This window comes from Chinchilla lanigera, unplaced genomic scaffold, assembly GCF_000276665.1.
Source record: "Chinchilla lanigera isolate Chin_1 unplaced genomic scaffold, ChiLan1.0 scaffold00063, whole genome shotgun sequence".
Classification (NCBI taxonomy): Eukaryota; Metazoa; Chordata; class Mammalia; order Rodentia; family Chinchillidae; genus Chinchilla; species Chinchilla lanigera.
The window spans coordinates 10,143,391-10,159,840 of NW_004955464.1; the positions used below are offsets into that span (position 1 = coordinate 10,143,391).

Here is a 16,450-nt window from a genome sequence, read left to right on the forward strand (position 1 = left end):
TTTGCCGCTGAGCTAAATCCCCAGCCCCGTATCCCAGTTCTTTAAGTGTGAGTGCAGCATATCTGCTCAAGGGGCCACACGCCCACAATTCTCATTCTCCGTGACTTCCTCAGCCTCAATCTCTTTGTCAGTAATTGCGGGGTGACAATTTTCTACCCTGCACGCATTGTAAAGTTCCTGGGTGAAAATATGCAACTATAGATACGAAAATGCCTTACAGGCAGTGAAGACCTAAACAAGCCTCAGAGACTGTTGTTATCACTGCCTGCTCCCTCACGAGGAGAACTGGAGAGACTGTGAGGTGGGAGCTAGAAAAAAGTTTTAGCACAAATATTGGAAAAGAATTGGCAGAGATCATAAGAAGGAGGATCAGCTTGAGGTACGGGGACCTTTCCCTTTGTTTTGATACTAAATCTCTGGGCCTTGCTATTTCCATGTGGCCAGAGGGGGAGAGGCCCACAGAGGTCATAGCAATTTTTGAAATTGATGAGCTGAAAACTCACCTGCCCATTGCTTCAGGCTGGACATTAGCGGAGATGATGAATTTCTCACTGCAGCAAGATGTACTTCGAATCCCAGAATCTTTGAATGTCAGGCCAGGAAAAGAACTGGAGATTGTTTAGCCCAGTCCTCTCCTTGTACCCAAGAGATACTTATGGGCCAGAAAAATTGAGAATTTAATGCAAGGTCACCCAGCGTGTATGGGTATAATGGAAGCATTTGGCTGCCTGTTTGAAGCTATGGGATAAAAGTATCCATGCATATTTCTTTTATTTTTGGTACTGGGAATCGAGTTCAGGACCTTGTGCTTGCTAGGCAGGCACTTGTGCCGCTGAGCTATGTCCCCAGCCCTCCATGCTTATTCCTGTAGGAACCTCTGTAGCAGTGGTGAACATTTTAGAGTTTTCAGTGATGATAAACAGCCAGCTGCAGCATGTGTGTCATAGGCTCACCACCACTGCTGTATTGGATGGCCAGCCCTGTCTGAAACCACTGAAATTTCAGAGCAGACTTGGAAAGTGGGTCATAGATCTCAGAGATCACAGAGGTGAGGTTTCCAGGGCCTGCAGAAGACCCACAGTCTGGGAGCTTTATTTCTGGGCTTACCTGATAATGTTCCAGAATTTCAGCCTCCCCAGCAGCTTAAGGGTAGAGTCAAGATCACCTGTCCTGTTGCCATCATTATCTCGTGTCTGACCCTCAGTGCCCAACTCTCATATTTTGATATTTTCTTTCCTTCTTCTCATATTTCCTTCTAAATATGAAATACATCCTCTCACTGAAGATAGAGTCTTCATTTACTTAGATTTCCAAAGATTTTTACAGGCTGCCATTCTAACCACCAGTGAAATGATCCTCACAGCTCTAAGAAGGAGGTGTAATTATCCCCTGCACTTTACTGATGAGGAAACTGAGGCTATGGCAAATAAGGCAACTTGTCTACCATCTCATCATTGTGAGGTGGTAGAGCACGTATCTGAACAGAGGAGTGGAGACTGACGTGTTCGTTCTTTAATCTCACTCTGATGGATGCTGTCAGTACCCCTACCATCTCTAAAATTTGGTGATGTTGGACATGAACTCAGCTATCTCTAATGAAGTGAGGAGGATCAGGGTGTCTGGAGGCACTTAGCCCTGGGTTCAAATCTGCTGCATCACTTACTTATCTAATCTCTGAGAGCGTAGACAGGTAAAATGTCAGCACCTACTTCAATGGGTTCTTTTGAAGTCTAAATGCGATGCTACTGCCACAGGGGGCACAATACTATAAAACTGAAAGCACTGCCCAAAGTTTAGTACTGATTAACATCATGATAGAGTTGCATTTTGTCCCCTCTCTGCTCTTCCCTGACCCACCTGTCCTCATCCAGATTGCCACAGTTAGCTGTTGAGCAGCAGTAACTGTGCTCCAAGAACTCTGCTGAGTGCTTTTGATTCTGTTGTGTATTCAGTCACCATCATGATCCTGAAATTAGGATCAATAGCCCATTTTTCAGAACAGGAAGCCAAGACCAGGGAGTGTTGTAAGATTTGCTCAAGATCCAGTAGCTGGTGGGTGACTAGCCACAATTTTTTTTCATTGCATTATCTTTCACAGTCTAGCACATCCTTCAACCGGGATGCTGTTAAAGCAGGAACTGGGCGTCGCTTCCTTGGTGGACTCCTGGACCACACTTCCTATTGTTATACCCTAGAGGTCTCCTTCTACAGCTACATCATCGGGGGCACCACAGCTGCTGTGCCCTACACTGAAGAAGCCTGTATCCTTGGAGGTTCCCACTAACCTGGACCAGCCCTTATTCAGCCAGGAGTACCGCAAGCTTGGCAGCACTTACTAGGTAGGTCAGGAATCAGGTGCCCACTTAAGAAAGGTCCAAACTCTGGGGTAAGGATGGAGGTAGCTTGTTCTGCTAGTGGCATCTTTGTTTTACCCTCTTTGCCCCTGACCTTCATATGTGGACATTCCCACATGGCTGCTGCCAGATCTCAAGACTCCTCAAGTTCTCTGGGACCCATGGGCCTCATATCATTTCTGCTGCTCTTGTCTTTTTCTCCCTTCCCCTCTCTCGAGAGGTAGTGAGCTTTCCACTCTTTGAGATCTGTAAGCACCCAGGCTATATATGACACCCCAGGGTTACTGAGGAAGATACCTCCTTCTAACCCAGAATGTGTAACACCATCCCATGTTTTTCTTTTCTTTTTTTATTTTAAAGAGAATAGTAGAAAAAGAACAATAGCAAAATGCCAATATCACAGGCATAAACCAAACAAAGCAAGAATATTAAAAATGATACAGGGTTTCAAAACAAAATGATAGGAATTGACAGTGGTTGCTAGATTACATATTGTTATCTTCAGCAAAGTTGCTCAGATTACCAGATATAAGAATGGAAGATTGTTCAAACCACTAAAGACCATAAAAAAATAATTATTACAAAGACATTAGAGATGATACAGATTTCACTAGACAAGATGGTAGGAATTCATTGATGGTTGTTCTATTCAATATTGTCTTCAAATCAGTTGCTCAGATTACCAGGTATAAGCGTGCAAAATTGGTCAAAATATAAAAAAATTAAGCGCTAACTGTTCCTTTCAGTAAACCACCAGACAGCAGCAATACAGTTAGTAGCTTCTTGTACTCTTGCTCTCTCTTTCTTTTCTCACTACCATTTTTCTTTTTTCTTTCCACTCCATCTCCCTGCTCCTACCTCACCTCTCCTGTACTTTCCCCTCCCTACTTCTTGTCTAATCTCTCCTGTCCTTACTGTCTCCTCCTTCTTCCTATCCTTCTTTCCTCTCTTTCTCTCCCCTTTTTCTTCCTTTACCTTCTTTGCCTTTCCCCGCTCCTCCTCCACACATCTGTCCTTGTGCCTTTGTATTTCATTTGACAAATGCTCTGCCTCTTAGTTTTCTCATAAAATTTCTCTGAAAACTCCTAAGCTTGCCATGAGGAAATTAGAGGTTACCTTGTAGCTTGCTTGATTTTTAAAGGGATTATTTAGCAATTCTAGCTCCTGACTGTTGATTTTAATTTCAGAGTCACTATATCAAGGCTGTGACAGATTGTGATAGATTCTGCTTTCATTTTTTCCTTTGTTTTTAGATTGATCCATTTTTCTTTTTACAAACCTTATTTTTCTCAGAGGAAAAAAAACTTATATCTTAGGGAGGAAAAAGGAAGAGGATGGAATGGTCTCTGTCTGACATTGTCCTTATTCTGGGGGACTGGATTCAGAATGGGCTTGGGAGGCTGATTATATATGCAAACTCTCCCTTCCCAGAGGAATAAGTGCTCCTTTGACCCTTTCTTCAACACTTAGTGTGTGTTTACAGAGTTTATACCATACTGCGCAGAGAAACACCTGTTCTGCTAGCGACATGACCTGGTCAGTTGTAGTGTGGTGGCTCTTTCCTGGGAACATGAGAGGCAGTGTGATGGCTTGGGAAGGCCCAGCAGGGGTAGGGGTAGGCCAGGGGTAGGGGTCAGCAGTGGTAGGCCAGAGGTAGGGCAGGGTTGCAGACCACTGGACAGATCATCATAAGAACAGAGAGACCCCTCCCCTAGTCGCCAAGACAGAGTCCTCTTGGAGTCTACTTTGTTTTAGCAAAGCCAAGGGAATATGGTCTGCTCTGAGGCAGGAGACCCATGGTTTCCAAAGCCTTGGCCATCTTTAGGTGCCATTCTACTCCCTCCCTGGGCACATGTGATGATATGTGGTTTATGACTTCTGCAGCATCCTCTAACTCCTTAATACTTGCATAAGTCGCGCTGTGCATAATACCTGCTTTTTCCTCCTACAACACTATGACAAAAAAGACAGAGAAATTTGCCTAGAAGATGAATTTGAGCTTGTGCACTAAAGGGGATCCAACAACCCAAACCACAATGAGACATGGGTCCCTCTGGAGGAAGCCTATATTTAGTTTTTCATTGTTCTACGATATCCAATTCTATGGATTTGCTTTCCCTTTCTTAGCACTTCCAATGTGCTTCTGTGATGGCATTAAATGAATTTTTGTAGACTATCGCTCCCCCAGGTCAGACCTAGGGTTTCTGGTCCTCAATATTCACTTGTCATTAATCCAAAGTCAAACATCTTTAGGTTGATGTTCCAGGAATCATACATGGCACCTAGGGTAAAACATTGAACAAGAAGACATGGCACTTGACTCACAGAGTTTTCATTTCATTTCATTGAGGAGAAAGAAGGGGAATGGGATAACTAAATTATGTGTGACAAGTTCTGTGATATAGAGATTTTGAAAGGCTATGGGATATTTGAATTTAACAAGTACATATTGGATGCCTACCATAGGTCGGGTGAAGTTCTAGGTGCAGGAAATATAACAGTGACAAGAACATCTTTACATGCAGATGAGAGAGAATTTAAAAATGCTCCTGGGAGTCAGGAAAGACTTTCCTAAGGAAGAGATATCTCAGCTGAGTTTCAAGACTGGGTAGAAATCAATCCAGTGTGACTGGGGGTGGGCTGCTGGAGAGGAGACCTTGAAGTCAAGAGGGGAGAAGAAGAAAGGTGCATGTCAGGAGCTGTAAGTGGCGCGATATGACTGAAGGACTTCAGACACGACAGAACGCAGGCTGTCTGGAATTTGCAGTTGAATATGAAGACAATGAAGAGCAATAGAAGGACTTTAAGTAAGAGTGGAAAGCCATTCGGGCTCCAAGGACCATTCGGCTACATCAAGAGGCTGCTACAGTGATCCCCACGGGAGGGAGTTCGGGATGGTGCTGCGGGATATTTAATCAAACTGAACGGCCTTGGAAATGAGTGGATGAAAGTGACCGCGGAGACAGGCACTAGTGACTGCAAGGAGTCAAGGACGAAAAGTGATGCCATGATGCTGTTGGAGCCACCCTACCTTTTTCTGCCATCCAGAGGCTAAAAAGAGGAAACTGGAGTTGCACCAGCAAAGCACTGATTCAATGCACACAAGGGTGATTTAACCTGGTTCCTCTTTGAAATACATTTTTTTTCAAACTCATCTCATAACACAGAGAGACTTCAGGCAGACAGATTGTGATCTTTGTTGGCTGCTGGCTCCATGTCCCAGTCAGAAAAAGAAATTACATGGTCTGATGGGAATGGCAATATGGTCTGGGAGGAAGTGTCCTCTAGACGGGCAATCAGGAGACCTGCCGCTGATGACAACACCAGTCTCACCCCAGAGAGCGCTCTTCCGCAAGTCCGCCAGCCTGTCTGACGCGAGCTTCCTCACCTTCACAGAGTGCTGAAAACTTTCGCACTTTTCTAGCCCCTGGTGTGGGAGTGAGATAAAGATATTCATGAGAAAGCGTGATGTTATGCAAAGAGAATAGATGTGAGATTCAGACATGCCTGGGTTTACATTGTGGCTCAGCCATTTACTAGATAAACCACCTAAAAAGCAAATGCCATACACTCACTGGGGTTCGGTGTCCCTAACATGTAGTAGAAGGTGTACTACTTAACTTCACTGAGTTGTGATGAGGTTAAAGGAAATAACATATGTAATTGCTCACCATAAATGAAGTATTAAATGATTATTGGTCAAGCCATTGAAAAGGTTTATGTGAATGAGGCCCAGTATTTATGTTAAACATCAGAGATAAATCTTCATAAAACCCCAGCTGGTACAGACACTTGGGAGATGTGCACTTCCTGTAATGGAGTGCCCTGTGCCTTCCCCAATAATCAGGACACATGGCGACCAGATTAGTTAGCCAGAGGAGCTGGATGGGACCAGGGAATGGGTGGGCAGGCAGGAAATCCTGAGGGATATTTCATCCAGACCAGAGCAAATGCACCTGCCAGTTCAATTTTCCTCCCTGGAAAAGCACCAGCTAACCATAACCTGGGTCTTGTTCTCTGACTTTCCTTCTTCATGACCTTGGAGAAATAGAGCAATGATCAGTCACTGATGCTTCCCCACCTGTGTGACCTTGGGCTGGTTATCTAACCGCTCTGAGCCTGTTTCACCAGGCTCAGTGAAAATAAAATCACATCCACGCTGCAGGGTTATCAGGAGGGTGAAAGGATGACCATATCCTCAATTCCCTGGCACTCCTGGCCACTGATAGATACTCAGCAGTGCTGTGTGCCACTTTTCTCAGCTCTGTGCAGAGCACAAGGCTTTCCTTCTGTTGTTGGAGTCTTTAACCCAATGAATGCTTTGAAGGAAGCAAAGAATGGGGGCTTGGATTCTTCACCACTATGACTACATGGCCTCCAATAAGCCTTGTCCCCTCTCTTAGGTCCAGTGTGTAATGCTTCCTGCCTGTCAGAGTTGTTGTGGAATAAAATTATATGTGAACTTGATCACTACTCTAATCTCTCCCAGTTTCGACGTCATAAAGGTTTTCTGATTCTAAAATCTAATGCTATTCTTAGGTGCATGTATGCCATAAGAACCCATGAGCCTTTGATTCTGTGAACATAAAGGCTTCTAATCTAATAATGAAAATCAGTAAAAAGTACCCTAGACAGCTAAGCAAGCCAAAGCAATAGCCACTTTCATTCTTTTGGCTTAAGAGTTTTGAATCAGGGGACCTTTCATGGACTCCAAGAAGAACAATTATGATCTAAAATCTAGATAAGTAAATACATAGAGTTTATTTGGGGGAAGAAGGGACCTTGCTTACAACAGAACATAACAGAGGGTCATCTTCAATGCTTCCCAGGCTGGTGGCCCCAGAAATTCTCTTCTGTCACACTGTGACAAGACTACAGCTCAGTGTCAAAGTCCCGGGTGTGCATTCTCTTTCATATCATTCTTGCTGAGAGCCCTCACTCAGTTACTTAACCACTCTGATTTCATTTATTTCTCAGGACTGTTATGCGGCTTGTGTGGGGAGACTCATTCTCGTGAACAGATGACTCACTGGGCGCATACCCAGTGCTATTAAATATTAGTTCTCTCGCCTCTTTCCCGTCATTTGTTGTTTTTGTTGTCATTGTGAAATGATAAATTCCTGAGAATTTTGGACCATTCTTCAGTAAACCCTATTTACATTTTACTGGTCTGCCAAGTAATAAATATGCTCTGTTCAAATGATTTAGAAAGAGAGAAAGAGGGCTAAATTGGTATTATAAAGTAACCCAGAGCTTCTCTGGCCTTTGTTTATGGTCTGTTTCAAGCCAAGAGGAAATAACTCTTTGATATAACAGGTGAGAAAAACATTGGGAACGGAGAGACTGTGGGTCCTGGGCAGATTGGTTTCCACCCCACCCTCACACCCAGCTTATAGCTGTGACCACATGGAGATCAGGTAATGCTGGTTCCAGGAGAAAGGTGTGCCCGGCTAAGAGACAATGTGAGGGAGGCTGAATTAAATCAGACTCACTTTAGACCCCACTATATCGTTTGTACGAGGTCCTTAGGACATACATCACGCACTGAAGATAGTGTTCAATCATTCACCCACCCAACAAAACTTACAGACACTAGAAAGAGACAGATGAATTATGGCATGGTCCCAGCTTTCAGGAAGATCATTTGAAGGGGAGAGAGAATTGTAAAGAGACAACAGCTCATGGGGAGATAAAATCCTCTGGTAGATGAAAGCTTTGCTGGCTGAGATAGGAGTAGGGCAGGGGTAGGGAAGAATGAGAAGGAGAACTTTCTGGAGAAAGAGAAACTAGGGCTCAGACCTCTGGGGTGCAGAGGATTCAGGCAGAGGAAGAAGAGACAGAGAAGTCTTGGCAGAAGGAGACATACAGGAGAGAGCCCAGATGCCAGAGAGATGCTGCTCTGTCCAAGGATAGGAGGGTAGCTGGGTCTGGGCCAGAATCAGCTGGTGATCAATGAATAGGCAGAGCCAGGCCAGCAGAGAAGGAGAAAGAAGTGTGAACGTTGGCACAGGTACGTTGTATATGCAGTATTAGCAAGGTACAATTATAAAACACCCTCTTTGTTTGTCTCCCATTGGCCTTATAGATAGATGGATATAGATTATAGATCTAGAGATATTCAAAGCTCTGGCAGGCCCCATGTGTTTCTAGTCACTCTCAGGAAATTAAAAGTTCTCTAATTTATTCTAGGCACAAAATAATCTCAGTTCAGCAATTTGTGTGTGTGTGTGTGTGTGTGCGTGCACACACCTTTTTGAGACAAGGTTTCACTATGCAGCTCAGGCTGGCTTTGAACTCACTTTGTAGCCCAAACTGCCCTCAAACTTGCAGCAATCCTCCTGCCTCAGCCTCCAGAGTGCTGGGGTTACAGGCATGCACCACCATACCCAGCTCAGTTCAGCAATTCTTATGTCTGGCCCAATCAAAAAGATCAAACCTCTTCAAAGAAAGTTACTCCCTATCCTCTAGCTCAGATGTACCTTAAACAGATTGTTTGTGGTAAGGAAGAGACTTAGGATCTGTTTCACTTCTGTCTCCCTGATTTTCCACCATCTACCTAACAGAAACTGTTCACCCTGCCCGGGTTCAGCAAGGTGAGGGAGAGGAGGAAAGGGGCAGGAAGTTTGTGGGTGACTAGTGCTCTCGTTAAATGGCACAGCAACCCTGCATGAGCACTTTAGATGCACTCTCTTGTAGTGCTGTAGATCTGCTGACATAGGCAATTGTGTCTGCTCAGGAGATGGTTTATGGCTCCTTTCTCAGCCCTCAATGGTCTGATGGTCCTCACTACTGGAGTCTTCGAATCTCATAAGAGACTTTCTTTTCTGAAGGTGAGCTGAAGACTGCAAAACTGGTTTCTGGTTTTCTTTTGCAAGTCCTTTGTGGTGGTCTTGTACCACACTTCAAAATGTGGTATCTATGGTCTTGTGATGGTAGCTGAGACTGAGGAAAAAGTAATTCCATTTAACGTGTTCTAACATGTAACCGGTAGGAAGGAGTCTATTGCTGATGGTTTGTATTTGAGGTAGAGGGGAGCCAAGGAAGATACCTGGGTTCTTGATCGGAACAATATGGAAAATATGTCTAACCACTTAGCCATGGATCATTAGAGAAAAAGACTTTGGAAGTGGATATTTTAAGCTCTGTTTTCAATGTGTTAAATATAAAAGACATCCAAAGGGAAATTCTTGGTAGAAAGAGGGCTGTATGGGCCCAAAGTTCTACAGGAGGACCAGGTCTCAGACAGGTCCATAATAGCACAAGTCACTGTGCCATCACAGTAAAGGAAGTGACTTTTTGATGTGCGCTGTCAAGTTGGGCTTCTGCTGCAGGAGCTGGCACGAAAGATGCTGGACTAGAAATTAGGACCCTTGTTCTAGTACGGACTTTCGCCTTGTGCTCCCCCGGGAAAGCTGTGTGGTGTCGGCCAAGTCACTTCACCTCTCCAGCCAAGGTCTGATACTAAGCAGACCCTCAGGGAATGCAAATGAACGAGGAAATGAAGTAAAGAAGAGCACAGCCCACATCTGCCAGTCTGTTTAGCTCACTAACAGTGCGTGAGGGCTGTGCTCTGAGCTCTTCAGAAGAATACCCATGTGCAGAGTCCGGCCCAGAGGCCCGTTCTGCTCTCAAATTAGCTTATGCTTGCAGTACCTAATAGTTACTTTTGCTTTACGGAATTTACCATTTTCCATCCTTTCACCTCCCTCCCTACCCTCTACTTTCCCCCTGATCCCTGTTCTCATCTTCAAAAAACAGTTCGCCTTCCTGTTTCCTACCATCTCTCTTTTATTTAATGCTTTCACTTATCTACATTTGATGGGTTTCTCAGACGCCCATCAACGGACAAATGGATAAAGACGTGCAGTATAATGCACCATGGAATATTGTTCAGCCATACAGAAGAATGACATCATGTCATCTGCAAGAAAATGGATGGATCTTGAGACCACGATGCTTACTGAAATTAGACACAGAAAGTTAGACATTCACTCCTGAAGGGGTGTCTTCACCGCTTAGGTGGGCAGAAGAGCAGGAAGCAGTCAGGTTAACCTGTTGGTTGGCATCTAATGATACTTAAGTACTTTCCAGTTCTTATTTGTAGTACTTAGGGTCATAACTTGGTTAAGATTCATAAGAGGAAAAAACTGCAATCTGGGGGTTCTGGAAACAGAAGGCTACACTGTATTGTACTCTGTTGATATTTTTCTCCTCCCTGCAAACAGGGACTAGACTTTGACCTTTAAATATAATGCTTACTCACCAAGTGACTGGATGAATGAATGAGTGGATGACTGCATGAATAATAATAGTACAAGTAAGGGGCTGGGAATATAGCTCAGCGGCACAAGTGCCTACCTGGCAAGTGTGAGGTCCCAAGTTCAACTCCTGGTACCATAAAACAAAGCAAAACCAGAAACAAAATAATAATAATAATAATAGTATCATAATAGTCATGGGAAAAACAATAATAGTGAGGTTGTACTTCAGGAGAAAGGTCAGAATCCTGGGATTTATTTTTTGTTTTTCTGAGAGACAGGGTCTTGCTATACAGTCCAAGCTGGTCTCAAACTCACTATGTAGCCTAGGCTGACCTCAAACTCACAGCAGTCCTCCTGCCTCAGACTGCTGAGTGCTAGGATTACAGGCGTGGATCCTTGGATTGAAGCATTGGCTTCATCTGTAACTTGCCATGTAAGTTTGTGCAGGTCTGTTCCCTGGTCTGGTTCTAATTTTCCTAACTTTACATTAGAAGATGAAATGATATGAACATCAAGTTAATTTTTGAATCAGTATGTAGATAGGTAGATTGGCAGGTAGATGGATTCATGAACGGATGAATGGATGGACGAATTGATGGGTGAAGATAAATATCATTTCATTCGGGACTTTCAGATGAAGTAGGGAAACTAAAGCTCAGAAAAATCACATAGCATGCCCAGGGCTGCACAGCTATTCAGTGGTGGAGTGGGGATTTAAATCTGGATTGGTCCGGGTCAGAGTGTCTCGTTTGTCTCCTCTACCTGGCAGGCTTTTGTTTTCCCTTCCTCCTACTGCTCTGCAGTCAGCTCATGTTTCCCTCCACTTTCTGAAGGATGAGATTGTTTGCTCTTTTCCCACAGAGACTGGAACTCATCTGCTATCTCTTGCTACCTTATTAGCCCCTCGAGCCCCTTTCTGTAACTCCTGCCTCCAACGCTGGCCTGCTCGCCATTTCTGATCATACAGCTACAGCTCTGTTGGACGCCATCAGATGCTCTCTCAGTGGTACCTACCTGCCCTGTCCTTTGTGAGCCCTGCCTTGGACCAACTGTGCCCCACCCCGATTTCTGGGTGCCTCCTGCCAAGTCCTGGTAAACCCAAATGTCATTATCTTCTCCCAGCCTCCCTCATCCCCCAAAAATGAGGTTTCTAAGGGTTTTATCTGCTGTTGTCAAGTTTATAGCCATAATTCGAATTGCTGTTAATATTACTGTCAGCAGAGCGCCACAAATTACAAAGTTGTAAAGTTACTTTATAGTGGTAACTGTCAGCCCTCACTAGCAGCCTGCAAGGCTCCATGGAAACCAAGCCGATGATGAAGAGAGTTGATATTGTTTCAGGATTACTACCGTTAGCTGACAGTCAGGAGAAATCCTGGCTGATTCCTAAGTAACTCGAACCTGTTTGTCTATACCCGGGTTCACTTACATGCTATGCACACACCTGTATTCTCACCTTATGCTTTGCAGATGTGAAGAGAGCCCCCAAAGGCAGAGGACTTTGCTGAAGAGCAGTTTACACAAGTTACAGGGTTAGGCTCAAACTTACCTGCTCAAAGGACAAGGCAAAGGACTGCCAGCCGCACTGTAGGTAGTTAGTAAGTCACTGTCGGATGGGTAATTGCCTGGGACATCTGTGCGGTGCTTATGCAGCTTTAGAACAATGATGTTGAATAAGTTCTGTCTTTAGAGTAAAACAAAACAAAAGCAGCTTTGGAAATAGAGATTTGGGGAAAATAGGTTTCTGTGTAGTAAAATTATTTAGTCATCTGTGTTGACACTATTTAGTTCAATATTAACCCATAAGATGATATCTCGACCCTGATATCCAACACATACTATCCTCCTGCCAAAATTAATTCTGACTCTGTCTGCATGGACAGAAGCAATTGTGGGGAGCAAGAAGGTTGTGGCCTTTCCTTGCCCTGCTATTTTCAGTGTCCCTGGAGCTCTGTGTCTGTTTCCGGTGATCCTGAGATAATCACGTCCCTCCCTAGGTCCCATCTACAAAATAAAGGGCTTGAACAAATGTCTCCACCCACCAGGTCTCGTTCAAAGAGTTTATTTAACTTAGGTATAACTCAGACTTATTGAGCATCTACTTAGTACTGAACACAGTCATCCCTGGGATTTTGTCAGACTACAGGGAACACGGGCCTTTCTTCATAGGACAACCTTCCCTTTTCTCCAAAAAATCCTGGAACCTACACCTCAAATCTCACTTCTGGCTGCACTCACTGCCGAGGCACGCTGCCTGTCTGGGGTTTCTATCCGTCGATATTTTCCTCAAGATGATAAATGTGCTGCCAATAAGAGGAGGCAGCTGTCAACTCTGTCTGAGACAAGGGCCTTTAGCTGGGGTTGTGGCCGTGCTTGGCTTGTTGATGTGTCCCAAGAGGTAGGAGGGGGAATCTGTGTCTAGGAGAAACTTAGAGGGGTGAAGGGTCAGAACCGTGCTCTCAGTTTCTGCAGATTCTCCCTTGTATCAGTAGAGAGGAGAGAGGAGAAAGAAGATGCATGTATTTCAGTGCAAAACGGAATATGTTTATGGTGTTTACGAGGCTCTTTCAGAATGCCATGCCCTGGGTGGAACAACCAGAAACAAACACCATCAGCGCATAGAGCGCTTTTAGAACCATCACATCACCTGGTCCTTACAATAATGTAGAGAAATGAGTATTACTCCCTCTATTTTATGGACAAGGAAGCTAAGGATCAGAAGAGGGAGGGGCATTTTGTCCGAGCGCCTAGCCTAAGCCGAGACCAGTCCCACACTCTAGAAGTACAGAAACTCAGGTCAGATGGAGGAAGCCTATCTAAGTGACACATTTTGTTGGAGCAACACCTCCCAGAAGTTAGAACGTCTTTCTTTTGGTATTAGATCCTCTGATACCCCCACGAAAAGATACTTTCTTTGAAGAAATCAGTCCAGGAGCTCATGGCTGAAATGTAACTGTCGGGTGCCATTGTTAAAGTGTCAGATGAAAAGGAGCCTGGCTTTTGCAGCCAGGTTGATCTGGGTACAAATCTTGGTTCTGCTGTTTACCAGTTGTGTGGCCTGGGGCGAGCGAGCAAAGCTCTCTGAACTTCTGCCCATCCGTTACGCTGATCGGTCTGCCACTTACCTCCCAAAGTTGTTCTAGAAGATGGAAACACTGAAAAATATTCTCGGGTGTCTTAAAGATTACCTGAAACATAGAAGGTATTCAGTAAATGATTGCTGTTACCAACCAACTACTGTGCTGAATTCGTTGAAATGTAAGGAATAAATGTCTGGGCCACTGGAGTCAATGAAATCTGTATGAATTATAGGTTTCATGGAACCTTCTATGAAGAGTTCTTAAGAATCTTAAGGGGTTTTTAAGATTCTTAAATAGCAGTCTTCGTAAAAAATGTATTTAGAGTACTCAGATACCCTGATAGAGACAGACTGCATTATGGGTACTTACAAGCGTAATTCAAAACTATTTTTAAAGAATGAAGATAAAATCATTAGTGATCAGGCCCAGGACTTTGTCAGTGGTGAAGAACTGTGACTGAGGCCAGTGTTCAGTGGGACCAAGATTTGGCATTTGGCGCTCAGAGACTGCCCGGGTAAGCACTCCTTAATCTGGCGTGGAGGAGATGCACCGTAATGAGGAGTCGGGACACTTGGGTTCTCATTGTAGAAGGTAATGGCTGGGGAGCCCATCCACTTTTATTTTTTAATGTGATCACAACTGCCGCTCCGCCTGTGTCTGTTTCCCATTCTTCCTATTGCGCCTGCCTTGTGAGGGTGTGCGGATGAAATGGCATAAGAGTTATGTGGGAAACTTCCACCCTGTTCTCAGAGCAGGGGTGATTCTTTTTTTTTTTTTTTTTTTTTTTTTTTTTTGGTACCGGGAATCGAACTCAGGACCTTGTGCTTGCCAGGCAGGCGTTTGTGCCGCTGAGCCATATCCCCGGCCCGAGAAGGGGTGATTCTTGATGACAGGTGAGAGGAAGAGGGAGTGCAGATGGAAGTCAGACACGGGCTCCCCTTTAGGGACAGACAGCAGGTCTAGAATTGGGTCGGGGCAAGCGCAAGACTCAGAGGAGATGCTGGGCAGCCGGGGAGGACCCAAATCAGAGAGGACCCACGTCCACAGGGAGCTGGTGCCACTAGAGAGGTTCAGGCGGTGCAGGCGCAGGTGCAGGTGGCCACCGAGCTGGTGACCCTCAGAGTAATGAGAGTCTGGCTTCCAGTCCCAACTTTTTCCTCACAGTAGATACCGGCCACAGCTCCCTTGCACTTGCCTGGGGTTGAGGCGCCCTCTCCTGGCCACTAGGGTGCATAGCGGATGGTGAGTCCGCTCCCTTTCTGTAAGGGATATAAGGCAGCCGTGGTCCTTTGTCCGGGCTGAGACCTGAGCTCTAGCGGACCTGAACGACCTTTGTGCCGCTGGAGGAGGGAGGGGCGCATCCCCCCATCTCACAGGTTTAGCCTCTCTGGGAGAGAGAATCCTCTTCCCCGTGCCATTCCTTTTCCTCTCTCGCTCTCCTTTTCTTTTTTTTTTTTTTCTTTTCATCTTTCTACAGGACTTGACTTTGTCTCTGACACATGCCATACTGTCACAGCCAGCTTTCCATCTCCCTCTCTTGCCCCTTCACCTTCCTACCTTCCCCAGCTCAGCCTCCCTCTTCTCCTCCCATCTCTTCAACTCTTCCATGCTCTTCTCCCTTGGAAAATAGTGGAAATGTTTTGTATTCAAATCCACACTTACATCCGGTGTGCTCCATTCTGATGACCTTGAGCAAGTCGCTCAGTGCTCCAACACCCTAACTAATGGTGAAGACTGAACGAGGGACTGTCATACCTGACTTCGCTCTGACCATGGCATGGATTCAGCTGTCCTTTGCCTTCCCCATCTCCTTTTCAGCCCCGTCTGCTAACGGGCCTTTTTTATTCTTCCTCTTCATTGTTTTTTCTTCCCTCCCCCCCACCTCACCACAGCTCAGATTCAGAGTCATGCACTGTTTACTGAGCTTTTCGGAAAAGTGGGACTTGACCTGCACCTTGAAGGAACTACCTTTCTGTCTGCCTTCCCAGGAAAACACAGGGCTTCTTGTATGTCTGATAAGAGGCTGTGAGCTGAGCTGGGGGACAACCAGAGGATGTTTGTATGTCAAGGAGCATCTGATCCCAGGGCATCTGACAGGGAAGGTTTGTGGTGAGAAAACAATCGTATCCCAAGGCACCCATGACATGCTGATGTGTGTGTCATGGGCCAGTTATTTTAATTTGCTTGCTCATTTATTTATCATTTGTGGTAAATTATAACAAAATCTCATGCCAGAATAAAGCAATGCAAAGCATTTCCTATCACTGAGCTCTTAGGAAACCATCTCACCCAGGGACTTGTGTGGGGCACCCAGAGGCAGTGGCCTCTGGCCCCGTGAGCTTTTCTTCAGCAGATGCTAGCACAAATGTCGTGTGGCTGCCTCTCACAGTATCTCCTAATGAAAGCCAAGGGCATAATCCTAAAATGCGGTCCCAGCATGCAGCTGAGATCTAGCTAGAAGTTACAATAAAGCAGGCAAGGGTAGACTGCATCCTCTCACTATCCTGGGAGACTATCATTTCTCTAAGCTCAGCTGCAGAAACCCAGAACAACCAGGTGGTGGAGGCTCAGGCAAGAGCTGGGGCTGTGGGGATTTGAACAGGTGTTGGGTGGTTAGGAGCCCAGGTTCGGAAATCAGCCGGGTTTGGTTTCAGTTCCAAGCCCTGGTGTGACCTTCAACCACTTACTTTACTTTGCCTGACTTTGGACTCTTTGCTGACTAAGGACGATGTTTTGTGAACCTGACTGCTCCCAG

At 45.1% G+C, this 16,450-nt stretch overlaps 1 protein-coding gene across 3 annotated transcripts in view; it reads left to right on the top strand.

The window, feature by feature from the left end:
* Agbl4 (ATP/GTP binding protein-like 4) overlaps positions 1-16,450 on the top strand; it is a 1,347,784-nt gene that overhangs the window by 1,295,990 nt on the left and 35,344 nt on the right. For all 3 annotated transcript variants that reach the window (XM_013521735.1, XM_005398626.2, XM_005398625.1), the window contains exon 11: positions 2,099-2,261. In XM_013521735.1, the coding sequence (XP_013377189.1) occupies positions 2,099-2,261 (163 nt within the window). The remainder of the gene's footprint in view (positions 1-2,098; positions 2,262-16,450) is intronic.